We start from the raw sequence: 27,882 nt of genomic DNA, 5'->3' as shown, positions 1-27,882 counted from the left end.
TGCGTCCGTTAATAGGGTAAGGTGGGCCCTTTGCGCCTCAAGCCATAGATTCCGGCCTTTCGCGGTGTTGTTTGTGCACCCCCAGCATTAGTGTGGGGCATTAAAGTCTGCAAGTGTTACCAATGCCAGATGATTGCCTATACTTAGTGTTTGTCCAATTAACTCTCGGAGCCTCATATTGTTGCTTCTAGGGCTGCTGTAAACATTTAGTACGAATAAGCTCTCCTGATAATGTCTTTCAAGGATTATCTCGATTAGGACGTGGTCCACGTTTATAACCCATGTATCATGTGTTAGTGGAGGTAAATTTCTGTTAACTAGGGTTGAGAAAGGCGTTTTCTCGTTTGCAGTACCATACGTTTTATATCCGAATGGTTTGGCTGCTCCCCCCCCCCCCCCCGTTTCACGCAGAGTTGTGATGTCTGGCGCCTCCATATTATTTATGAAATGCTGCAGATTACTCCGTTTGCGACTGTACCCCGTGCACTTCCACTGCCAAATGTTTTAACGATTACGTGAGGCCATGTTGACTGGGAAATGGTTCTTTGGTGGCCCTAGTTTCGTTGTTCCCCACGGATCTGTTGTAGGGTTTGTGTATTTTTACCGGCCCTATTCCCGTCGAGCGTCCAATTTTTTTTGCATGTTCCCAAGCGGCGTAACCCGAAAATCGATTGCTTCCATAGTTTGCTGCTTTCTTGTTACTGGTACCTGTTACTGTTGCGAGTAATAGATCTTCAGCGGGGGTGTGCCGCCATCCATTCGTGTGCTTGCATTCTTCAGGGGAGTTTGTCTCTCCCTCCACTCCAACGAGGTCCATATCTCCTGCCGGTGTTGGCCGTTGGCGGAGCGGGGCCCAGTCTCCTGTCAGGCCAGGGTGGGGGTGATCCGCCGGCGCAGCGGGTTGTCGTATGTCAGGTGAGGGTTAGCTTGGACGCCCGCGCGGCGGCCCACGAAAGGCGCTGCTGTGTCCCAGAGAGGGGTCCTCCTGCCAAAGCCTTGTTCTTGGAAGGCGTTCCGACGTTTCTCTTCGTTGAAGGGTGGTTTAGTCTTTAAATTCCGCTCGCACTCATGGAAAATTTATGGAGACAATGGATAGTGCGGATTTTCAGCTTGGCCCCCAAGCGGCCCGAGTCAAGAAAGGACTGAGTTGGAGTATAGTCCAAGCGAACTCATTTTGCCAAAAGTGTGCCGTGTGGCGGCTTTGCCTCAACGTGTATATATCTACGATCGTGCACCCTTTACAGGGCTGTAGTGCATTGTGCTAAATATTCGAATATATCGACGGTATTGTAATTGTAAAAACCATTAAATTTACCTACTTTGCCATGAATTTTGACATTTTGTCAACCGTCAATAACCAAAATGTTACCCATTGCTGTGATGCAGCCAAAAGGACAGAGGTGGATAACAGTTTGTTTGTCGGCGCCATAAAGCTCCCTTTTCCACCATGTTCCTTTCATGGTGTTCACTACTGGCGCTTCCCGAGTTTTTGTGCGAGTAGATGCATCTGCTTATCTGTATCTTTTTCTTGTACTCTCGTCTTTGATGATCTCTGGTTACATATTGAACCTGTAGTAGCATGTCAAACCTTTAGTTCGTCGAACCTGAATTTTTCAGGGAGGTGGATATTACTTGCACGAGAAAGTTCCACAAATCGAGCTAAGAAAAAAAACCACTAATTAACTTCTTTAGTTACTTTTATGCACATATTGCAAATTATAAATTGTAGCAGGTGAGCTTGCAAGGCGCGTTCGTTCACTTGGTATGAATTTACAGAATGACACCGCTTTGGAGATCACCCCAAGCCACTTTCTTTTTTTTTTTTTGCCCACCGCAGGACGGGCAACTCTCCCAGCGTTCACCAATACACGTGCCTTGCCTGGTGTTAACAGCGCAAAACGTAGACGAGACACGAGACGAGAGGACGACACCACAAGCGCTGAGTTTCAACTGTTGAAAGTCAGCGCTTTTGGTGTCGTCCTCTCGTCTCGTGCCTCGTCTACGTTTTGCGCTGTTAACACCAGGATGGAAAACCAACAAGCCCAAGCTGCTATTCTAACGTGTCTTGCGCTAGCCGATTGCAACTTGCGCCTGCAAATTTCCCAATTTTATCACCCCAGCTAATTTACTGCCGTTTGGAAATATGCGAACTCCCCATAAGAATGCCCTGTTATTCCACTTACGTATTTAACAACTTTCTTTTATGCATTTATGCACGAAAGGGACTGGAACGGCCGTGTATTTCGTCCCTCACTTGGGGAAATATCTTGAAACTGGTATCATCCTGGAGATTCATTTCAAGTGAATACGTCTTGCAAACCCATGCGCTACATATCGTCAACTGTACCATGTGCCGTAAAACAATTAAGGAATAAATTAATGAACATTGTGTTTTGTGAAACGTTTTAATTTGTTATGCTGGAAGTGTCCGCCTCTTTCAATAGTCCAGCTCAAGGACAAGAATTGTGCTATCTGCCACAGGCGATGTTTGAAAATTCCGGAAAGCTTAGTGGCTATGGTGTTGCGCTGCTAAGCACGAGGTCGCGGTATCAAGTCCCGGCCCGGACGGCCGCGTTTCGATGGGGGACAAATGCGAAACGGCCCCCCCACTACGGCGTGCGTTATAATCAAATCGTGGTTTTGGCGCGTAAATTTAACACCAGAATTCATTCAAAAATTCCGGAAAAGATAAAAATTATCACCCCATATATATATATATATACCCCATACTTCAGTGGCATGCCAAAAATTCTGCTCAACTAACGTCCCCACCCTTGATTAAAATTGATTGCTCGTTTATATTTAGGTTTTCTTCCGAAACGTTTTTGTTGTATGAGAATTATGTAAATGGTGGGGTGGGCTATGTGGCGTGATCATCACGCCTAGGCACGCGATCCGGCGTTACGCAGCACCAGCATATTGAGCAGCGCGAGCGTGTTCGCGTCTGTGTGCGTGCGCCACGTGACCGGCTTCCCATACTTTTTCCCACTTTGACCCTTCTAATGCGGACGCATTATGGAACGTCGTTCCGTCCGCTCGAGTAACTCATTCTCGGCCTAATTTGCCTTCAGAACACTCCCGAGTTGTCCTTTAAGGCTCACTCCCACTAGGCCGTCCCGACACGGATTTCGGCCTGCCGACTGTCGGCGACAGCGGTTTTTTGCCTTTGTGTCGGCGCCTCTGGCACACTGTACCGACGCTGAACTCTCCGTCAGCCGATTGTCGGCGTCGGTACGGTGCGACAGAGGCGCTGGCACGAAAACCAAACCCGCTGTCACCGACAGTCGGCAGACCGAAATGCGTGTCGGGATGGCCTAGTGGGAGTGAGCGTTAAGTGCTTTTTGAGACTGCGGAAAAGTCGTTAGTGATAAAATGCCAGGTCGGCACAAAAATGGTGGTTGGGGTGTCACTTCAAAGCCTAAAGAGGTCAGCTTTCCCACTGTTTCACCTTGTAGTGTGCGACGGTGTATTGTCATGCAACAGGACGACACCGTCAGAAAACTTTCTGTGATGTTTTCCCTTCGTCAATAAAGCCCACTAATACTCTGCTATAATGGTTGCACCCTAGTAGCATTCCATCGACAGAACGTTCTTATCAAAAGGAACTGTTGCCGTTTGCTTCCACAGCTACATTTGCACACGGAACTTCTTTGGCCTGCAGGAACCACCGTGCCTTATCTTAGACAGGTCGTTTGTCTCGTGACCATAGCAGTAGGTCCATGTCTCATCACCAGTTATCAGTTTGTTCAGGAAATGTGAATTTTGGTGAAAATGTTCCTGAACAGCCAGTGATCTCTCCAGAGGTTTCCTTTCGTTCAGTTAAAATTTTCTGGATCCATTTTGCTGCAACGTTAACTTAAAATCGTCGTAATTAATGGCACCAATTCTCACGGGATATTCCCTGATATGTAGCATGTCATGGAGGCATTTCACATTTGCAAGCACAGGCAGAAACAGCTGTTTCACTAGGTTTCTCATCTTCAATAACTAACTGGCTAATCTGAAATTTGGCAACCCAACGTTTAACGGTAGCATACGAAGGACTGCTATCGCACAATTTGTGACATTATCATGGATCCGCTTCAAACTTTCGCCTTGAAGAAACAGCAGTTTATTGTGGTCTCATGTTCTTCCGCGATAAACATTTCTGGAAGTTGTCATGGTCACTTTGAACCAGAAAACTAATGATAACCTGAAAAGTTGTCTCTCATTTTTCCACCACTGAGAAAACATTGACCAGTCTACCAGGAAATTTAAAGCTACCTCGTCATTTTTTCAGGGTTAGGCTCAATGCTTATCAGCACCCTCTCGTATATTGTGGTAATCACAGCACCTCAGTTGAAACTCCCTAGCAGCCCCCACTATCCCTGAGATCCTGACTGCGAATTTCTTGCAGTGACTTTGCATCAAGCGGCCGCATTCGATCGAGGGGAAGGTCTAGGACAAGGCGCTCTCATCTTTTCCTGCCCTAGTGCGTGACTTCACGTGCGTGCGCGACCACCAATCAGATGCCTTGCTCTCTTCCGCAGCGGCGCTTTCTGTCTCCGGTCTTTACTCTTCTTCTCGTTCGTGTTTCCCTCTCCCGTTTTTATGCGGAATAGGCCGACGCCCATTCAGAGTGGACAAATTAGCTAAAGAATGCTGTCGCTTTAATACATTTATGTTAGGCTAGCGCATCCAGAGCTAGTTTGACTTCGCTACCCGTGGGAGAAATTTGCTGGCTCATTACCAAAAACTGAAAAATGCGTCTAGAACGAAAAAGTGCCTCTGATTCCGCGCATTTTTGCGCTGTAAAACCTGACTTGGCACGCGAACTATCTCTCAGTGATAGCATGCCTGTAAGACTGTATCCTACAGGCTTAGCCTGCAAATTGAAGAATCTGTGAAGAGAGTGGAGCATTGTTTTGTCCGAGATGTTGACACGCCATGGTGTTTTTGTCAGATGAGTACATAAGCGTCAAAACCACTCTTTCTCTCACTTAAGCATCACGTTCGCATTTAGAATCTCGGATTCAGCATGTGGCGAAGTCGTGACAACTGATTTGAGCGAAAGGTTAACTTTTTCTCTTTTTTTTGCCATGTGTTTGTGGCTCGCAGGGACCAATCTCGTTGGGCAGCCGCCAACTGGGCCTCCCAGCGCCGCTCCCAGCCCAGCGTCACGGCGTCATGATGAGAGCTCGATCACACGAAGGAGCGTCGACGCGGCGGAGTGGTGGGTCTGCTCGTTTTGCGTAAAGCAAAACAGACCCTCAGTAACGAAAGTTCGTTTACGAATGTGTGACTGGTTGGGGAAGCATCCTTTGGACAATAAAAAAAAGTACTTCTTGGTGTGCACAACGGAGAAGGAAGAGGGCGACAGGACAGAGCACGCATTGACACGTTTATGGCTCAGATGACCGGAATAGAAGCACAATCTGAGCGAAAGTGCTCGAGGAGGGGGGAAAATAGGAGTTGCAACGACCGCGAAGGCACATGTAACGATTCATATTCTTGTACATGTTCCTACCCAGTTAGTTTGCCCCCCTCTTTTTCCCCTCCCCTACATTTCTCTGCGTGAATGTTATCGCTTTTGCTTGTTGCCTTCTTTCAGTGCTTATAACTTCCACTCTTGCGCTAGACGCCCTCCTATCAGATTATGATCACGTCACAGGTGTCGTGCACCCCGACGTATGTCTTTTATTAGCATGTGGGTTATTCCACAACAAACGGTTCACACTCAGCTCGACCATCGGCGCTTTCCATTAAAAAAAAGGCAATTGATTTCATTATGGCAACAATTGTTGCCGCCATGTGCTTTGGACTAACACCCGCCGTGGTTGCTTAGTCGCTATGGTGTTGGGCTGCGAAGCACGAGTTTGCGGAATCGAATCTCGGCCACGGCGGCCGCATTTCGATGGGCGCGCATTGCTAAAACACCCTTGTACCATACATTGGGTGCACGTTAAAAGAACCCTTGGTGGTTGAAGTTATTCCGGAGTCCTTCACCACGGCTTGCCTAAATATAAACATATAAAACTGCGCTGGCGGTTAGTCAATGAGCGCGGAGGGCTAATCGGAAGAAGCAACATCGCGTGCTCGCGCTTTGTTGAAACAATGCAGGAGTACCGCAATACGCTTTGGCGTCGGCTCCAGCCGCGAGCGAGTCCTGCTGTCCGACGCGCTGTCGCCATTGTCGGCCATCGCCAGCTTCTGCGCGCGAAGTCGTTCCTGCACTTCCCAAGCTGCGCAAGACCCGCTGCGCGAACAGGTAGGTCGCTGTGCATGCCTGTGCGCACCTGTACACGTGCTTCGAGCGCACTCTACACGCGCCAGTGAGCGGGCAGTGTTTTTGTAGCGGCAATTGGTTGTTGCATCTGCTGATAACTGAACGAACGGCGGTCAACAGCGGGGTTGTTGGAGCACAGAAGCGATTGCGAACGCCATCAAAGCAGTGGGCTTGCACGCCCCTGGAGACCTCCTGTTCCGGGTCCTTGCAGTCTGCAATACTAGTAAAGCGCGTTTTGAAGTTGGATCAATCTACGGGACATCGTTACGTGTTAGGGTAGAAGTAATGTGGCAGAGGCCTCAAGTGCAAATGATTCACTTTCTGTGTAACTTGTAACAAAACTTATTCGTCAAATTGTGATAATTTGTAGAGGAAAAGTGTCGAATATATGTTGGCCTGTGTTCTGGCGCACTACAACAAGTCAGCGACTCGCCATTCGCTTGCTTGCCAGCTGGCAATTACTTCAGACAAAACCGAAATGTTTCTAGGCTCTCCTTATAAACACCAAATTGACCTATGGGTGGGGGAAACAGCTGTTGCGGACCAAGCCGGACAGATACCGCTCGTCGAAGCTAGTGCAGATCATAAGAAAAGCTTTATTTTAGCAACATCCTAGTTGAGCTTCCAGTATCGCTCGTGTTCATTTGAATATGTTAATCAGTAGTGCTTATTATACAACTTTCTGATCAATTAAATTTATGTCTAATACGTCAACACATGATTCGTGCAGCGCTTTTCACGGCACAAGTATCAAATATTGGCCTACCTCTGGCAAAGGAATTTCTTTTCGTGCTCGAAGGAACGTTTTTTCGCAGTTTCTTTATAAAGGTTTTTCCGTAACAGATATGCCTTTCAAAGTAATTTTTTTTTCACGACGCAGCGTGAGCAAGTGCCCGCCGCACGCGACGACGCGGGACCCGCCACTGTGCAGCAGCAGCTGCTCAAGCACTGCCAACAGGAGGCGCCGGTGACGTTCGAGGTGGCGCTGCGACTCACGTGAGTTGTCCACGCGGAGGCTACACTTCCTCCTTCTCCCCCTACTTCCCGCGGGCTCAGTGCGAGCTTTTCGTGTTCCATCCACATGTCTGAGCGCACGTGCTTGAGGGAAAGGGAACAGCCAAAGGAAGAGCCGTACATAGGCAACACCAAAACGGTCTGTTCACTCCGATCCATGACGTCATGCTACTGGCCCCGAAATTTCCACTGCCAAGGCTGGCGTGACAAAAGCGGTGACGTCAAAATCATTGCGGCATACTCGGGAGCATACCCATTACATTCTATGGCAGTCGGGACAATAGCATGACTTCATGGATGGGAGTGAACAGGCCTTGCGTTATCTAGGTTGTGTTAACCCACGGAAAACACGCGGAAGGCGCGAGATGGAAGTTCAAGACGATGAGCAAAACGAGATCAAGGCAAAAGCACGAGCCAACGTTGCGAGAGACAAACGTTGGCTCCTGCTTTCACCTTGTTCTCGATTTGCTCATTGTGTAAGTGGTGTTGATATAGGTCGGTTCATAGGCTCGCGTGCAGCACCGCTTGAAAGCGGCTATATATTGGGCAGTTTGTTTCCCAGAAACTGCTAAGAAGCCGACGGGAAGCCGATCAATGAGTTAGCGGTAAGAGGGAAAATAGAGGAATTCCGGATCAAGCTGCAGAACAGATATTCGGCTTTAACTCAGGAAGAGCACCTTAGTGTTGAAGATACGAACGACAATCTTATGGGCATCATTAAGGAGCGTGCAATAAAAGTCGGTGGTAACTTCGTTAGCATGCCAGTAAGCTATCGCAGGAGACGAAATCTCTGATCAAGAAACGCCATTGTATGAAAGCCTCTAACTCTACAGCTAGAATAGAACTGGCAGAACTTTCCAAGTTAATCAACAAGCGTAAGACAGCTGACATAAGGAAGCATAATATTGCTACGGCACAATATGTGCGATCACGAAAGGCCAGCAGTGTGAAGACGACGACGACGATTAGATGCTAGCGCGGGCTGTTGCCTCTTGGCCTAGCGCAGCGTATTTTCCTTGTAAATATATTTGTGCATAGCTTTTCGTCTGCGTCATCCTACGTAACATATCTGGTGGAGGTGGACGTTCCCTGTACCTCGTCACGGAGCTTCGCAGTGGCCGGTACGTCGAGCCTTCCTTCATGGCTCCCGGCGACGACAACCCGACTCCGCCGGCTCCGACACCTGCTGCCCCTTCGACGACCTACATCACTCTCCCCGCTACCCGTGATCCTGGCGTATTCTCGGGCCACGATGGGGAAGACGTCGATGACTGGATCAGCCTCTATGAACACGTCAGCCGCAATAACCGGTGGGACCCTACTATTATGCTCGCCAACGTAGTCTTTTACCTCGGTGGCACACATCGAGTTTGGTATCGCACGCACGAAGATGAGCTCACCAGTTGGGATTCACTTAAGACACAGCTTCTGGACTTGTTCGGCAACCCCTACGGTCAAAAACTTGCCGCGCAGAAGGCGCTTTCCGGCCGTGTGCAGACGTAAACAGAGCCCTATGTCACGTACATTCAGGACGTCTTGGCTCTGTGCCGCAAAGTTGACACCCATATGACTGAGTCAGACAAGGTTTCCCACATCCTCAAAGGCATTGCCGATGACGCCTTCAACTTGCTCGTTTGCAACCACGTAGCCACGGTGGATGCTGTTATAAAAGAGTGCCGCCGCCTGGAACTCGCCAAAAGCCGACGTATTGACCAGCAGTTTGCCCGTCTGCCCAACACCCCAGCGACATCTTCCTGTGCCGACGCTCCTCGTCCCAACAACACTGCCGATGTTACCAGGATCGTCCGGCGTGAGATCGAGGCCGCCTATCCGGCTGCCTTCGACTCCAGTCCCACCAACACATCTGCAGTCACGGTCTCACTGATCCAGGCAGTTGTCCGCCAGGAGTTTGAAAACATGGGTCTTCACACCATCTGCTCGGCCCATCGCCCTGCTACCCGCCCGGCCCATCGCCCTGATACCCGCCCGGCTTCTTCGATTTCGCCCCGTCCCGCATCTTCTTACCCACCACGTTTCCGCAACCCATCTGAGTGGCGCACTGCTGACGACAAGCCTATTTGTTTCCACTGCCATCGAATCGGGCACATTTCTCGGCACTGTCGTAGTCGCTGGAGTTCCCCGATCCGGTCTACTTATACTGCCTACTCTCACCCCTCAGGTGGCCCTTCTCGTCCCTATGCCGCACGCTCCGATAATGCCGCCACTGATTCTCCTGCAACGAACCGCCCCTATTCTCGTTCGCCTTCGCCCCAACGACGACAATCTCGCTCTCCCCAGCCCCGTCGCTCCTATTCGCCGACTCCCTTCGGGCGCCGCTCCCAGCCGGAAAACTAGACGATGCAGCGCCTCGAGGTGACGCTGCATTGCTCCCTACGCGGCCAAATCCCCTACTGACTTTGCCCACTCATCTGAACCTTCTTGACGTGCACGTCGACGGTGTTTCCGTGTCTCCTCTCATAGACACTGGGGCGCATTTGTCCGTAATGAGCGCTGACCTTCGTAACCGGCTCAAGAAAATTATCACGCCCGCCACGACGCCTGTTGTCCGTGTCGCCGATGGCGGAACAGGCCCCGTTATTGGTATGTGTACCGCCCGCGTCTCCTTCGCCGATCGCTCAACAATCGTGCTATTCACAGTCATCGCCCACTGTCCCCACGACATCATCCTCGGCTTAGACTTCCTCTCCGCACATTCTGCTCTCATCGATTGTTCCGCCAGTACTCTCCGCCTTGACCTGCCTGTTCTGGATCCTACTGAACCACACCCCAGTCGCCTCAGTTCCGCCGACTTCGTTCACTTGCCACCTTCGGCACTGACCTACGTTGACCTAGTGTCATCCCCACCAGTCCCCGACGGTCACTACATCGCGGCTCCTATGCAAGACGTCCTCCTTACACACGGGATCACAGTACCCCATACAGTTTTATCTATTACGGCGAATTGCGTCTGCCTGCCAGTGGTCAACTTTGGCTTGATGACACAGGTGCTGCCACGTGGGATGTCTTTGGCCCAGCTTTGTTCGTTCGAGGATCACTCAGTAGCATCCATTGCAGTAGACGACACTTCATCCGATACTTCTCTACCATCGCAGTCGACAAATTGTTCCATCGCTGACTTACAGAAAATGATTGCGCCCGACTTGCCCTCCGAGCACGCTCGTGAACTCTACCGCGTTCTGTTTTCCTACCACGATATTTTTGACTTTAACGATCGTCCTTTAGCCCAAACTACAGCTGTCAAACATCGCATTAATACCGGCGATGCCCCTCCTATTCATCGCCGCCCGTATCGAGTGTCACCAGCTGAGCGTCAAGTTATTCACGCAGAAGTTCGCAAAATGCTTGCCAAGAACATTATTGAACCGTCATGTAGTCCTTGGGCGTCACCGGTTGTGCTGGTAAAAAAGAAGGATGGCTCATGGCGCTTTTGCGTGGATTATCGGCACCTTAACAGGGTTACCAAAAAGGACGTGTACCCCCTACCTCGGATTGATGACGCCCTTGACTGCCTCTACGGTGCTCGCTATTTCTCCTCTATTGACCTTCGCTCCGGCTATTGGCAGATTGCCGTGGACGATCTCGACCGCGAGAAGACTGCCTTTGTGACACCCGACGGTCTTTATCGATTCAAGGTGATGCCGTTCGGCCTATGTAACGCTCCTGCCACTTTTGAACGCATGATGGACTCCCTTCTTCGCGGTTTCAAATGGTCCACGTGCTTGTGCTACTTGGACGACGTTATCGTATTTTCCCCAACGTTCGCTACGCACCTCGAGCGCCTCTCAGCAGTCCTGGACGTTTTTCGGCGAGCCGGTCTGCAACTCAACGCATCGAAGTGCCAATTCGGCCGTCGCCAGATTACCGTCCTTGGACATCTCGTTGACGCGAACGGAGTGCAACCGGACCCAGGCAAGATCCATGCTGTTACGCACTTCCCTGTTCCGACGTGTGTCAAGGATGTGCGCAGCTTCATCGGCCTTTGTTCGTACTTCCGCCGTTTCGTGAGGAATTTCACCGCCATAGCACGACCACTAACCGACCTTTTGAAAAAAGACTCTCCTTTCCAGTGGGGCGATAACGAGGCCTCTGCATTCTCTCATCTAATCGACATTCTCACAACGCCTCCCGTTCTGGCCCATTTCGATCCTTCTGCGCCTACCGAAGTCCGTACTGATGCCAGCGGTCACGGAATTGGAGCAGTACTAGCACAACGCCAGCGTGGCCACGACCGTGTTATCGCTTACGCCAGCAGGTTCCTCTCACCCGCGGAGCGCAACTATTCCATCACTGAGCGTGAGTGTCTGGCCCTAGTTTGGGCGGTTGCGAAATTCCGCCCATACTTATATGGCCGATCCTTTTCCGTTGTAACAGACCATCACGCCCTTTGTTGGTTATGCTCATTGAAAGACCCTTCAGGAAGACTTGGTCGCTGGGCCTTACGCCTCCAAGAATATTCGTTCTCTGTCACCTACAAATCTGGCCGACTACACAAGGACGCTGACTGCCTGTCTCGCTACCCGGTGGACGAGCCTGACGACGCCGACAGTAGTACCGCCGACGGCATTTTCTCTGTGTCTGCCTTCGCTAACATCGCCGATGAGCAGTACCGAGACCTATCGCTGCGAGTACTCATCGAGCGTCTGCGCTCTACACCTACCGACGCATCCGTTCTCCGATATGTCCTCCAGGGCGGCATTCTGTACCGAAGGAGCTTTCTCCCTGATGGCCCTGATCTTCTTCTTGTCGTGCCAAAACATCTACGACAGGCTGTGCTCTTTGAGATGCATGACGCACCCACTGCAGGACATCTTGGGGTAACCCGCACGTACGACCGCGTCCGCCGCCGCTTCTATTGGCCTGGTCTCGCTCGCTCCGTTCGACGCTATGTTGCTGCCTGTGATCCCTGCCAGCGTCGGAAGACACCTCAGGCTCTACCTGCCGGTCATCTCCAGCCGATCACCGTCCCTGTGGAACCGTTCTTTCGTGTTGGATTAGACCTGCTCGGTCCCTTTCCCACGTCATCCTCTGGGAACAAATGGGTAGCCGTCGCGACTGATTACGCCACCCGATACGCTATCACTCGGGCTCTCCCTACCAGCTGCGCCACTGACGTCGCGGACTTTCTCTTGCGTGACATTATCTTGCTTCATGGCGCCCCGCGACAGCTGCTTACTGACCGTGGTCGAAACTTCCTCTCGAAAGTTATCGCTGACATTGTGCGTTCCTGCTCCATTCAACACAAACTGATTACTTCATACCATCCTCAAACCAATGGCCTGACAGAGCGGTTAAACCGTACTCTTACCGATATGCTGGCCAAGTACGTTTCCAAGGACCACCACGACTGGGACATTGCCCTTCCTTACGTAACATTTGCGTACAATTCTTCCCGGCACGACACCGCCGGATTTTCTCCCTTTTATCTCCAGTACGGTCGCGAACCTACCTTGCCCCTAGACACGGCACTTCCTCCTGCTGCGGTCTCAACAAGCGAGTATGCGCGCGACGCCATCGCCCTCGCCGACCATGCACGCCAGCTTGCCCGTGCTCGACTTACGGCCTCACAGACCACTCAGCAGTGTCAGTACAACGCCCGCCATCGTGACGTACAGTTTTCACCTGGTGCGCTCGTGCTCCTGTGGTCGCCCTCTCGTCACGTCGGACTTTCAGAGAAACTTCTTTCGCGTTACACAGGGCCCTACCGCGTGCTGCGCCAGGTGACGCCTGTGACTTACGAAATTGCTCCTGTGGGCTCAACCTCGTCCTCTCCTGTGGCATCTAGTGATGTCGTACACGTCAGTAGGCTCAAGGCCTACTACACTGCTTCCGAGTCCGATCTTTAGTCGCTCCGGGACGGCGCGTTTGCAGCCGGGGGTAGTGCTACGGCACAATATGTGCGATCACGAAAGGCCAGCAGTGTGAAGACAACGACGACGATTAGATGCTAGCGCGGGCTGTTGCCTCTTGGCCTAGCGCAGCGTATTTTCCTTGTAAATATATTTGTACATAGCTTTTCGTCTGCGTCATCCTACGTAACAATATGGATAGAATTCAACATGCTCTCAGGAACGGAAGAAGCCTAAAAGCAGTGAAGAAGAAACTAGGAATGGGCAAGAATCATATGAATGTGTTTAGAGACAAAGCCGGCAATATTACTAATATGGATGAGATCGTTCAAGTGGCTGAGGAGTTCTGTAGAGATTTGTACACTACCAGTGGCACCCACGATGATAATGGAAGAGAGAATAGTCTAGAGAAATGGGAAGTCCCACAACTAACACCGGAAGAAGTAAAGAAAGCTTTAGGAGCTATGCAAAGGGGGAAGGCAGCTGGAGAGGATCAGGTAACAGCAGATTTGTTGAAGGATGCTCGGCAGATTTTTCTAGAAAAACTTGCCACCCTCTATACGCAATGCCTCATGACTTCAAGCGTACCGGAATCTTGGAAAAACGCTAACTTAATACTAATCCTTAAGAAAGGGGACGCCAAAGGCTTGAAATATTATAGACGGATCAGTTTAATATGCGTTGCCCACAAAGTATTTACTAAGGTAATCGCAAATAGAATCAGGAACACCTTATACTTCTGCTATGCAAAGGACCAGGCAGGATTCCGTAAAGGCTACTGAAAAGTAAACCATATTCACACTATCAATAATGTGATAGAAAAATGTGCGGAATATAACAAAGCCTTACATGTAGCTTTTATTGATTACGAGAAAGTTTTTGATACTGTCGAAGCCTTAGCAGTCATGGAGGCATTACGGAATCAGGGTGTAGACTAGCCGTATGTAAAAATACTGAAAGATATCTATAGCGGCTCTACAGCCACCGTAGTCCTCCATAAAGAAAGCAACAAAATCCCAATAAAGAAAGGCGTCAGGCAGCGAGATACGATCTCTCCAATGCTATTCACGGCGTGTGTCCAGGAGGTATTGAAAGACCTCGATTGGGAAGAATTGAGGTAAAAGTTAATGGAGAATACCTTAGTAACTTGCGATTAACTGATGATATTGCCTTGCTTAGTAACTCAGGGGCCCACTTGCAATGCATGCTCACTGACCTAGAGAGGCAAAGCAGAAAGTGGGGTCTAAAAATTAATCTGCATAAAACTAAAGTAATGTTGAACAGTCTGGGAAGAAAACAGCAGTTTACGATAGGTAGCGAGGCACTGGAAGTGGTAAGGGAATACATCTACTTAGGACAGGTAGTGACCGCAGATCCGGATCATGAGACTGAAATAACCAGAAGAATAAGAGTGGGCTGGGGTGCGTTTGGCAGGCATTCTCAGATCATGAACAGTAGGTTGCCGCTATCCCTCAAGAGAAAAGTGTATAACAGCTGTGTCTTACCAGTAGTCACGTACGGGGCAGAAACCTGGAGGCTTACGAAAAGGGTCCTGCTTAAATTGAGGATGATGCAACGAGCTAAGGAAAGAAGAATGATGGATGCAACGTTAAGGGTTAAGAAAGGAGCATATTAGGTGAGGTAACCAACGCGAGTTAATGACATCTTAGTTGAAATCAAGAAAAAGAAATGGTCATGGGCAGGAAATGTAATGAGGAGGGAAAATAACCGGTGATAAATAAGGGTTACGAACTCGATTCCAAGGGAAGGGAAGCGTAGGAGGGGACGGCAGAAAGTTACGTTTGTGGATGAGATTAAGAAATTTGCAGGTACAACATGGCCACAATTAGTACATGACCGGAGTAGTTGGAGAAATATGGGAGAGGTCTTTGCCCTGCAATGGGCGTAACCAGGCTGATGATGATGAAGATGATGATGTTTCCCACGAAGGTGTCTGTCATTGGCAGATAGTACGAAGCCTGGCGATATAGGCGTCAGTTGGTTCGTCCGGTCCGTTCGCACCGATCAAGGGGTCGAGTGAGTCCGGCATTTAAACGTGTCTCACTGCGTGTCCATACACACTTCAGAGTAGTCGCTGGTGCTCGCCGACATTCGAAAAATGTTTATACACTATTCGCGGAGCGCGTAATCTGATGATCGGACGCGCGCAACCTTTGCAATGGAATAGGCGACAGCGTTCAAGAAAATTCCATTATATGTACTGTTTCCGCGTTTTTGCGCCGAGCGGTAATCTGATAGCAGTGATAATCTGGTGAACACCGGCAGAAATCAAACTACCGACTCGCGAAAATACCGAATATCATTAGAGCAGTAAATAGTAACATTTTTATTTTGAAATAAGTATCCCTCGTGTTTTCGGCCATTCTTTTGGCCAGTCGCTCCTCTTGAATGGGGGTATTTCGACGGTACTCTCCGCTTGTTCGCCTGAGTTGATTCGGTTACGCTGCACGCGACTGTGTACTCGATTAAGAAATGTGTCCGTGATCCGGGTGCAACGCCTCTTCCAAGGAGGGTTTTTTTTTTTTTCGAGAATTCGCCGGTGTCGGCACCCCAGCTTCTCGCCTTTGGAAGTGAAGCCAGAGCTTGCCCAGACTCGAGCTCCGAAAGTGAGTCGCGCAATGTGGGTAGTCCGCTCCCAACTTTAAACGCTATTGCTCCGCTATAATGCAAATGCTCGGCTGCTGTAGCGAAAATGCTCGTTGTTTCTAGCTGAAATGTTGACTTCGTTTTAGTGCGGCGGTGTTACGATCTCCCATAAAACGTGCCAAGACGTTCGCGTTTCTACCCAAAATCAGTGGCGCCGAGTGTATACGTGTGGATCGACTACCCGAACGGCGGAGTTAGCCATCTCACAAAAAAAAAAACACACTCCTCAGGAAGCGCTTCTTTTCGCCCCCTCCCCCCGAGTAAGGACCCGCGCACAGCACCCTCTCCTCTGTTTGCACCGTGCAGCGACGACTGCCGCCGGTGTTTCAAGCTGGGCGAAGGTTGCACGGCGGACGTCTACCGCATCCGGAGGCCCAGCGGCGACGAGAGCGCCGTCAAGGTGATCCCCGTGGGCGGCGGCCGCAACGAGCACGGCGAGCTGCCCATGTCGCTGAGCAGCGTCATCCTCGAATGCGTCATGACCAGGTTCGGCGGCGACCGCGCCCGTGCTCGTTTGTTTTCCTAGACCGTACGGATTTCTTTTGTGTTTGGACATTGCCTCCGGATGATGGCACGATTCTCTCCCTCGAGCGGGAATAGTCGAGGGGCTTGGGCGAGAAATCGAACAACATGGTCGAATTATGAAATATTATTTACTTCTTTTAATTAATTACCTCAGGGCGCAAATTGCTTTTTACGAATTGCAGCCGGTCAGTTCTCATGACGTATTATCATTTGGAACGACTTCGCCGGATAAGACTAGTTTCGAGATAATCGTATGCCAATTACTTTGACTAGCTACTTTTGTGTTTCGATGCATCAAACGAGGTCATGTTAAAAAATACTGGAACAACGTGGCACGTTTACAGAAAGTTTGACGGCGCACATCTCCTATATGGTGCCATCCTTAGAAATCGGCCCAAGGCTATTACCGAAACCTACGAGAGACGTAAAATCAGGAACGCATAATAATCGGCGGGTCAACGGCTAAAATATCCGAATGCTTACAATGCGTTGCCAGCAAAACGTAGGCCGGGTATTCTCAAATGCTTTTTTTTTAATTTTAATTTCGCAAGAAAATTTTCTTTTTAATTGCCGTCGACCCTAGCTAGTATTTCAGCATCACGATTGGCTTTAGCGTGCTCTGACAAATTATTTTAGCTTACAAAGCGCTTTGTGAATAAGGGCACATGTTGCAGTACGTGGCACGAACACGTACTACGTCGTAGCAGTTTGACGCCGCAGTGACAGGGAGCAAGCTTCACGTATTTGCTTGTTTATTCCTTCGATCAGCCCGCTTCGTTGTTTAATAAGTAAAATTTAAGGCGCACAGTTTCTTTTGTTTATTAAACTGTATGCAAGGAGATGTTGGCGCCGGTTAGATTGTTCTAGTTATGCCTCTTAGTTCGTAGACGAGCTCAAAAAAAAAAGCGACAGACGAAGAATAGAGAAGGCTATTGTGAGAACATTTCAAAAGTTGATACACGCGTCAAAAACAATTATCTCAACAGTTCACAGGCGTTCTAGATGTACATTTTCATGTACGCACGGCCGCCCTTATTGGTGAAAAACGCAGCGCAAACACGCACACAACCATCCCATTAACACGATAATATCAGTGAATACTGGAAACACGCATATATATGACAATGGTAAGAAAATGAATGACTTCGACAAATGCAGCGTCGTAATCAGTTACAATAACATATTTGAGTAACTTTTAGATATTGCCGATTCTACGAGAAACTGAGCTAATGCGCGCTGCACTGTGTTCTGATGGCCATGCACGCTATTACGGTATCGCAGGCTGTTTCAACCCGTAAGCAAGCAAAATGATGCGCTGACATCAGGACCCGTTACAATGTGTTTCTGTTTCATTTTTTTAATTTCTTGCCCTAGAGCCATTCGTACAGGAGCTGCGAGCCAATCGTGATGTCGGACGTAAAATATTGGCAGAGGAGGCCGGTCAATGGCAAATAGCGCTTAGAAATGAAGGACCATGTGAATTGACTCAATCCAGGATTGTTTATTTAGTTTGGCTATATATATTCGCGCGCAAGTGGGAGTATTACATATAATCGGCAAAAAAGACATGAGAACAAATTGCAGTTGGCGAGTTTACCAGGACCATTCAAGGCAATGCGAGAATTTTCGACGCGGAAGTTGAAAGTCCCTGAAAGAATTGCCACTGTTTTGAAACCCCGTTCTCCCTACTTCGCCACTCCTATTCATCAGCGTGCATATCGCTACCGCGATATGCACGCTGATATGTGCAGTTTACGCTAGGTAGTGAGGCACTGGAAGTGGTAAGGGAATACATCTACTTAGGGCAGGTAGTGACGGCGGATCCGGATCATGAGGCGGCAATAATCAGAATAACAATGGGCTGGGGTGCGTTTGGCAGGCATTCTCAGATCATGAACAGCAGGTTGCCATTATCCCTCAAGAGAAAAGTGTGTAACAGCTGGGTCTTACCAGTAGTCACGTACGGAGCAGAAACCTGGAGGCTTACGGAAAGGGTTCTACTTAAATTGAGGAGGACGCAATGAGCTATGCAAAGAAGAATGATAGGTGTAACGTTAAGGGGTATGAAAAGAGCAGATTGAGTGAGGGAACAAACTCGAGCTAATGACATCTTAGTTGAAATCAAGAAAAAGGAATGGGCATGGGCATGGGCAGGACATGTAACGAGGGAAGATAACCGATGGTCATTACGGGTTACGGAGTGGATTCCAAGGGCCGGGAAGCGTAGCAGGGGCCGGAAGAAGGTTAGGTGGGCGGATGAGATTAAGAAGTTTGCAGGGACAACAAGACCACAATTAGTACATGACCGGGGTAGTTGGAGAAGTATGGGAGAGGTCTTTGCCCTGCAGTGGGAGTAAGCAGGCTGATTATTATTATTATTATTATTATTATTATTATTATTATTATTATTATTATTATTATTATTATTATTATTATTATTATTATTATTATTATTATTATTAAGTCACGGTAGGCTGTTGTCCGCCATCCCCTGTCATGCACCTCTCCGTAGCCTTCACTCGATGCTATTGCGTCAGATGAATATTGCGAATGGCAGGTTTCTTGAACGGGAGAACAGAGCAATATTCGCAGACTTGCCAATAAAAGTACTACAATAAATACCGTCTCCAAGCGCCCATGCCTACCCAAAGAGGCAAACTGCTTTGTACGCCTTCGCCGTTTCTTCTTTTCATTTCTTTTGGATACTTTTTTGCTTGCGTACTTTGTAGAAGTCTGGCCGATAGCATCACTTAAGTTTAGGTAGCGTATTTCCAAATTTCCCTACTGACTTTCACCTTTGTTTTGCCTACGAGACTTCTCAGCCGGTAGGCGCATTCGGTATGCCTCCTTTGACCACGGTGGCACTTCAACTGAAAGGAAAGCTCTATTTGACAGCATGCATAAAAGAGCACTCTCCAAGCGCGTGTCCGGAAGAGATAACGTTCCCGCAGACTGTGCTCGGCCCTTCGGCGATCTCGCGCCTTCTGCTCGCATACGTACGCGACACTGAACTCAGACATGTGGTGGCAGATTCCTGAGCAGCGAAGAGACGAATAAGCGTGCAGACTTCCAGGCTAGCACTGCCTGTAAAGAGCACCATAACAGATAAACCGCCCCGTAGTACGTTCACGTGTCAGTGCTATGTTTTGTGACCCCGGCGCTATGCAGCTCCAAGCTGCGTATGATATACGTGGTAGGCGCGCAGTAGAACCGTCTGAGCTTTTGTGGGCGTCGCCACAATAACCTCTTGAAGAATGGGTTAAATTAAAGTTAATTTATGGGGTTTTACGTGCCCAAACCACTTTCTGTTGGTGAGGCACGCCGCAGTGGGGGACTCCGGAAATTTCGACCACCTGGGGTTCTTTAACGTGCACCTAAATATAAGTTCACGGGTGTTTTCGCATTTAGCCCCCATCGAAATGCGGCCGCCGTGGCCGGGATTTGATCCCGCGACCTCGTGTTCAGCAGCCCAAGGAATGGGTGTGTGATAGGGTGTGTGATGTCGTTATATCCCGCCGATGGGGAGGAGGTGCTCATGGTGCGAGAAGCGAGGGATGGATGGATAAGGTTGAACCTTCTAAATTGGGTGGCGGCTCACGTCGCCTAGCCATGACTATAGATATAATTTTTACTTAAAGGAAGGTGAAATTTCACCTTTGGCTTGATTTTAGCCACCATTAAGATAACATCTGCTTGGCTAGTTTTACCCACTTGAAGTCTGTTTTGCCTCCACTGTCTCCAAACACCAATGCTTCGAGAAAAATCAGCCCCGTTGCTGTGAACTGTACGGCGAAGCCCATTGCAGAAAAGTATCAGGTGTTCAGCCATTTCCTCCTATCCACACGCACCGCATAACGTGCCTATCCCTAGTTAATGGACTCGGTACGTCCTAGTCCACCGAACTCCCGCCCTGGCTTCAAACAACAAAGAGCTTCCCCTAAATATTGTAGGTATTTTCCTTGGCAATTCCCTGCTGGAAAGTTCCGTACATTCCCAGTGCTGATTTCGTCTGCATCCCTATTTTGCACAGACCCCTCTGTTTCTTGAACCTCTTTCTTAACCGATGATTCTTAACTTTGCTCGAACCTGTGATCTCATGCACAGGACCGCATCGCCGAAAGTCAGACCAGAAACCATCACCCATCTCCAAATGCCTCTCACCACTTCGTACCTATTCTAGTTCCACGGCGCCCTATTTTTCATAGCAGCTGCATTCCTGCTATATTTAGTGGTTACATATTTTATGTTCCTTTAGGTACTAATCCCCATTCACTCTAAAAACAGATAGTTCCGGGCACTCTCTTTGAGGGAGCATCTGCTTGGCTCATATTTCACTCTGCTTTCGAGAGTAGATGGACCCTCTTTGAGAGAGAGTAGGTCAACTCCTCCCAACAGAGTTTTGTTACTTCACCACAAGGGAGTGCTAGTACTCTTCAGCAGAGTGCTAATACTCTCCCCACATGGAGTGCTGGTACTCTCCCGCAGAGTCCTAATACTCTCCCCGCAGGGGTAATAGTACTCCCCCAGACCGAGTACCTCTACTCCTCCAAACCGAGTGTTTTTACTCCCCCAAACAGAGTACTTGTACTCCTTCAGAACAGAGTGCTAGTACTCTTCCCAATAGTGTGAAAGCACGATGTAGATCCATGGTCACGTTTGAAGGAATTCGCAGTACTTGCTTGTGGGGAATATTTGGTCCCTTCATAAGCAAATCCTGCACTTATGCTTGGTGGATGGGATGTAATCTGCAGTTCCCGAGTTACTCAAATGAAATATTTTCTCTCTTAAAAGGGGGAAATCTTTATCGATGAGTCACAAGAGAAACTGAATAATATTTTGAGGAACATACTGACAAACACATAAAATCAAATTAAAATGATGCCCATGACTTTAGAGCTGATCTTGTAATAAAACATAAGTATATTCTCTAAAGTTTCGTCATATTAGAGTGTAGAAATATCCCTTAATTTCAATTGGCTCCTTCTTTTCAAAAATAAATTATATAATGGAAAGTTAAACATACAACAAAATTGTGCAAACTCACAAAATATTGTCACTGTGATCGACGAGAAATATGCACCATGTTACTGGCCAGTAAGAACGCATTTCTGGCACAAAACGCATGCACTTATATGGTAGAGGTTACCAGATGAGCAGCTAAGCATGGGGCTGGTAATGTAGGTAAATTGTGCAAGAAACTTCTTTTGTTTGCCATATTCTAAAACAGCAGCTCATTCGATAACTTGCTGTACAGCGTATGGATGTTCCTGACCGACAATACAGTGCATTTAGAAATATGTTGCATATTCTCATGTTAGGCGGCAGGTCTAGCTAGCTTTGCTTATATTTCACATAAAGTTATTCATGTATGAGCTGCACCCTATTGTTTCTAAGTGTGTCTTGTGGTTCTGCAGCAATATCCTGCCCGGCCTCAAACCGGTACAGGGGCATAATATATTTCATATTCGGTTGGCCTCCTCATGAAAGTAGTTTCGTGGTGCTGTTGGGATTTATCCGTTGCACTTTCTCACAAATAAATAATAATAAATTTACAATATTATCTAGTTTGTAGGAAATGAGCATAAAACTGCAAGGAGCATTAGCATAAAAATTTTGAACATCAAATTTCCTCTCATATGGCAGCTTTCATTCTCATTAAGGTAAGAATGCTATACTTCTGAGGAGCAGCTTTCATAATTACATGATTAGTTATTGTGACTCATTGAATACGCAATCTAAAGTATAGCATGGCTTCAGATGTGAACCAAAAATTAGATGTGAGGAATGTGATGCGTCAACGGCGACATAAGCATACGAACAGGCAGGGAAGTGCACGAAAAGGACAAACAAAGAAGCAAAACGTAAATTGAGAATGGCACCATCCTCTTTCACATATCCCTTCCATGCATGTGTATTTTGCATGCGACAATGCATATACTTGCACATTGAACCAACTACCTAAAACCAAAGCTTTCTTTACTGATGTAGTTAAAATGCGCTTAAGTAAGAAAAATTATTGCACTTCACAGAATCTTCGTCTCAAAACAAGTACGTATGTGTCTAGGAAGATTAATACATCGCCTCACTATGCACTCTATCTTGAGTCCAGAAGAATGTCTACAGCAGCCATGAAACTAACGGGCTTTTGCTTAATACTATATGTTCACATCCGCCTATTGATGAACAAGTATACTATTCAGATGATCTCAGTTCATTGCATTGAATGCATCTCTACCTCCACTAGCATAGTTGGTTGGCAAGATTCGAGAAACCGCAATTTTACATTTTTAAAATAATTTCTAATTCCAAGTGATTCTTCGGCTTCTAAGACGTAAGGTTTGCACCCCGGTGTGCACAGTTAAAGACCCTGATTGCTCCTTGCTTTCGCTTCGGGAGGCACGAGCGCTTCTAATGAACTGGTTTCGTGAGCATGCACGTAAACAATGACTTTTTAAACACGGGATTCTCTTCCCCCAATGCTTCCCCTTTATGAAACCTAAAAGGAAGCCATGATTCTAAAATTGTGTAAAAAATAGATAAAAAGGAAAACATGAAAATCCGCCGGCTTCATGTTGGCATTTAAAATACAGAATCAGTAGTTTGTATTTGCACCCTTGCATTCACGTGCTGTTAAATGTAAGCTATTAAAGCTGTTACATTTATGTAGGCACGTTACCAAGCATGCGCTGTTGCTTATTATAGTGAACAAAGGCACGGGGCTCATTGCAAGTATGTATCATGTCACTAAGCAAATATGCAATTTCATTCTACCACTATTTTTATCGCATGGGTATATCTGTTGAGAGGCAAGACAAAAAGCAGTCACTTCTCACAACTAATCAACTTTTTTAAACACATTTCTAACTTTTCAATGACTCTTGCTCCTATGTGTTTGTCTCCAGAGAGCATGCTTGATTTTGACTTTCCCACCGGAGACATTGCGTAAGTATACGATGTTAAGATGGCTGCCTAGAGTACATTAAAATTTTCATCTTCGTCTGACGTACTTTATTTTGATTTCGTAGGCATTCAGTCGAAAGGTACACCCAATATACACACATTATAGTTTTCTCGTCCAAATACCATGGCAATGTATTTTGATTCTTTGGCGTGCGCTCCTCTGCACTACGTGTAGTCGTGCTGGGCTGACTCTTTGACATCCTTGTGTCCTTGCAACTGCCTTCATGCGTTATATAAAACGGGTGCCTGAAAAATATAGTGTGCAAAAGCCAACAAGAGGGCATCGTGTAAAACAACATCAAGACAGTCAGGATATAAGGTCACGGCACTAAAAGAATCTTAGCTCTTAGTCTTCCTACTGAAATGCATGCGAAACATCTAAACGACTGCACAGATAAACTGCAAAACTAACCTAAATTTTAGGTCTAAACAAAAAATAAATAACCGACGGTTCATCCTCATTCGGCACCCATGTTACAATACTCCTGCTAATAAATATAATGTTGGTAATTGTCAGATGTCATAGGTCTGTCATTAGTCTGGTGTATCGCAAACACCACTTGTGACAAAGGCTAAGCACGTGCCCAGTGTGCCCCCTGCACCAACTCTGGTTGTGCCACTGCTCAAGCCGTAATTTGAGAATCATATCTGCAAACATGATGCTCAGTAGGGATGAGGATATGGTCCTCCAGTTCAATGGATATGATTAGATGTGCCTATAAGAAAGGGCAACAAGGCTTGTTGTGCTAAGCGTACCCACATTTCAATAATAAGAAAGTTCACTGCGGCCTGCATCTAATCTTACTACAAGGTATGAACTTATCTTCATTTATGAAGTGCGCCATGGAGATCATTTTTCATACTCGAATAGTGCCGCAATTAGACATCTAGCATTTTACTTTCTTTAAGGTTGCAGCAGTTAGACCTCAGTTATTAGTTTATTAGACCATATCTTTGTTTTGTGCACGACAGACGACTGGTAACACGGAGTTAGAGTAACGTTTTATTTTTACACTTTATTTCTCTACTAAACATATTAGAGCGATAAACACAGTTTGATCTGCCATGCAGTAGCAAGATGCACACATAACGCTTGTAACCCCAAGAGGAAGGGTGCTTTAGCTGTGCATAGGACATTACTCTGAAATGCCAACTCATATTAGCAAATGCACAGGCATGTACAAAACTATAGGCGTATGCAAAGCGCCCCTGCAATGGTAATTCCACACGGCAGCCGTTATATTCGATGCCGATGCACAACTTGCTGCTCGACAATTCACCGAGTTCGTAGACATAAGCATCCTTTCAGTTTCGCACCGTGCACGAAAACCGCAACAAGAGACAAAACCAGACCTATAATCACACCATTTCAATACATGAGCAAAAACAGTTCAGTCTTTGCGATAAACACTGTGAGAGCAATTTGCTGTGCGACGGCGATGAGCGACGGCTTCGAGCGACAAAACGGGCCGTCGCTTGAACAGATGGCTCGTTTCTGGAAATCTAGAAATCGTCGCTCGTCGCCCGGAAGTGCTATTAGCGACTAGCCAATAGCGCGAGGCCGGAACTGGATGTATGTACATCGCTCAACTACTACCGATTGTCGCGCGGGACGATCAAAGGATTGAGTTTTTATTCGTGCAATAATAAGAACCTACTGCAAGACCTTCGTAAATATTTCATGCTACGTTTTACAGTAAAATACATCAACTTAAATTACTAAAGCACGCGTTTCGCTAGTTTCGACGCGTATTTCCAGCCCTCATACCGGCAACACCGGGGAGGCATCGCGTGGCATCGTCGCTCGCACGGAGTACGACTTGTAGGCGACGAGCGAAAGCGACAGCCTTCTCCATCGCATCGCTTGTAGCTGTCGAGCGCAAGATCGTTTATATGGGGTTTATGTTTTATTCTGCATAAAACATGGATTGCTCATGCGTTTTCAGTAAGTTCAAGATAACGCGCCCCATTGAGCTCTTGCAGCATGCAGCTGAATGCCTGCGGCAATGTTTCTAACTCGCACTGGTGCTGCACGTAACTTCAGCGGTCGCAGATTACCCATGGGCAAGACACTGTCATTTATAACGAAAGCATGCCGCCAGCAAAATGACTCCTACTGTTATGCGACTCCTTATTTGAACAGCGTTCCATACACAGTAGACTGCCAAACTGAATAAATTCAAACACACAAAACGTGCGCTAAGCACGCTCCGCATAGGTTCGGAATCATGGGCTGGTGAACAAAGCATTTTAGGCGTCCTCTCGCCTCACATCTCATTGAACATGCCATGGTTCTGGCAGCGTTTGCGATTTTTAAAGCTCTTACGGTAGTGGCAAGTGAATCACATGCAGTTATCGCAACGACTGGCTTTTTCGATTGACATCGAGACACGGCGCACTTGCCTAGTCCGTTGTCAGTCGCGTCGGCTAAATGCCGCGACGACTTCTTCGTGATAGCATGCCATGTACGGAGAATGTGCACCTAAGTTAAAATTCACTCACCGTGGAGGATTTGTTGTAATATCTAACGAATGACGAACGACTGCCGTGTTTTCTCAGCGACGCGAGATGGCTGACACACGATCTCCCTTCGATGGCCTTCGTTGCTGTTGGCTAGACGGATCACCTTTCGCCGGTGCTGTGCTGTTCCGCGATGTTGAGCGCGCGTGCGGTGGAGCAACTCCGAGTGAAAAAGTCGAGCGCTCGCTCCACGTTCCTTTGAACTGTGGCTGCCTGTTCTGTTAGAAGCAGAACGGTGTGCTGTTTGCTCAGCGTGCGTCAGTGATACATTGCCATGTTCACGGCCAGCTTCCTACAGGTGAAACAGAATATTACGCTACGTTTTGTTTTCTATTGCCGTAAGAGTAGAAAGGGCATTCTACTCTCTCTCTGAAGGGGAGCGTGAAAAGCACATTTTACTCTCCCTTGGTGACGGAGTCAACGGTACATTTCATTGCACTCAAAATTTTGCGAGAGTAAAGCAACGCTTTGAAGAGTAAATCGGCCGCTTCACTCCTGCGATACCCTCCCTAGATTTTAGTGTTGTCTATCCACACGTCAAGATATTTGTACTTATCCACTACTTCCAGCGTAACCTCCTGTATCCTATATGCTCGCCGCTTTGGTTATCATTAAACATCATGGCTGCCGATTTTTCTTCACTGAGGCACGCTAATGCCCTCTGGAGTTCTCTGGTCGTTATCACACTGCTCTCTAGAGCTCCCTGGCCATCGCCTGTTACATTTACTCACCCGTTAGCCCCCGGTAAAAGCATTGAAGAAGCTGCAGCACTTACATTTGTACTCGCATGCAACAGCCCAGGCGGGAAATAGTACGGTAGAAGTATGAGACAGACAATGCGTAAAGCCAACGCCCCGATGAACCTATGAATAATAGCCACTCTTCGCTTGTGGCAGCTTGCATGGGATGATCGCGGGAGAAGGTAAAGGTGCCGTCGGAATGCATGCTTCGTTTCGGGCCTCTTGAATAAAGAAACGCTGCTACTAGAAATGGCATAACTTGCGGACAAACGGTAAGAAATTTAATTTAAGGCATGATACGGATGTCTCTGCCACCATTTCTGAAAACCAAATGCCCTGCAAGTTTGTACATTCGGCCAACTGACGCAGGACGTGCAGACGCAAAGCCGCACTAAAGCAGCGCAGCGTCAGAAGTCGACAACACACAAAGCGACTGTCCAGAAAAATCAACGCTTCAGCCAAGGTGTGATGCGGTCGTGTGAGCAGGGGTGTCGTAGAATGACAGTGGCCATTTTCTTGCAGGCTGCCAATAATGGCGCATAGCAATGCTTCGAGCAAACACGTCTGGTACCTAATAGACTAGTGCAATCCTGTTTAGATCACATAGCGGTCAGTGCTGCGAACTGTTCATTTAGGTCATGTACTACTCTACAAAGACTGGCTGACCACTACTTTGTAGCATGTCGTCTTATATTATCAGACGCGTCTGAAACGCCGTCGGTCGAAACTGCATCTGGGTAGTGCAAATGCCTTGGCCCTATAGTTAGTCAATGCAAGCTTGATAATCTTCTCGTTTCGTTTGACTGGGCATCCTTAACCAAAAAACATTCGTCGGGCAAAATACATGAAAGGCTCTGTACGCAAATGAAAAAAAAAATCGAATTACATTGCGCATGGCTGATAGTTTAAGACGATAAGGGTCGCTGCTGGATGAATACGGAAATTCTTGCTGCTATTTCGTATCGAGATACCTTGTGGAAACGCTGTAAAAGAAATGCGAGAAGCCTAGCACTGCAATTTGAATACAAGTCGGCAATAAATAGAATTGTTTCTCTTCGGCGCGGTGCCAAACGCTGTTTTTTTATAAATTCCAACAATTTTCAAATATATTTAAGCAAAACTTGATTTTTGGTAAATCATCTCAGAGGAATGAGTTCCAGTGAACAGTCTGCTTTTGGTGTTTTTAGTATCCTCCCACAGTAGTGGCTGCTACTTTTAGCAGGCACTTTGTAAGAACGTCCCACAGAGCTGTCTCTCTATCCACAAACACTCAATCGTTGAGGCAATCTGTATCTGCCTCAGCTTTTCTTCCGACAATTTGGTG

General features: G+C 47.6%; 1 protein-coding gene across 2 annotated transcripts in view; it reads left to right on the top strand.

The window, feature by feature from the left end:
- LOC139051977 (uncharacterized) overlaps positions 1-27,882 on the top strand; it is a 118,157-nt gene that overhangs the window by 25,374 nt on the left and 64,901 nt on the right. For both annotated transcript variants that reach the window (XM_070529040.1, XM_070529039.1), the window contains exons 5-8: positions 5,098-5,212; positions 6,100-6,247; positions 7,146-7,261; positions 16,120-16,299. In XM_070529040.1, coding sequence (XP_070385141.1) covers positions 5,098-5,212; positions 6,100-6,247; positions 7,146-7,261; positions 16,120-16,299 — 559 coding nt within the window. The remainder of the gene's footprint in view (positions 1-5,097; positions 5,213-6,099; positions 6,248-7,145; positions 7,262-16,119; positions 16,300-27,882) is intronic.

The sequence above is a fragment of the Dermacentor albipictus genome, unplaced genomic scaffold, assembly GCF_038994185.2.
Source record: "Dermacentor albipictus isolate Rhodes 1998 colony unplaced genomic scaffold, USDA_Dalb.pri_finalv2 scaffold_17, whole genome shotgun sequence".
Taxonomy (NCBI): Eukaryota; Metazoa; Arthropoda; class Arachnida; order Ixodida; family Ixodidae; genus Dermacentor; species Dermacentor albipictus.
Note: the sequence above shows the minus strand (reverse complement) of the source record. Positions and strands in the feature narration are given on the sequence as shown.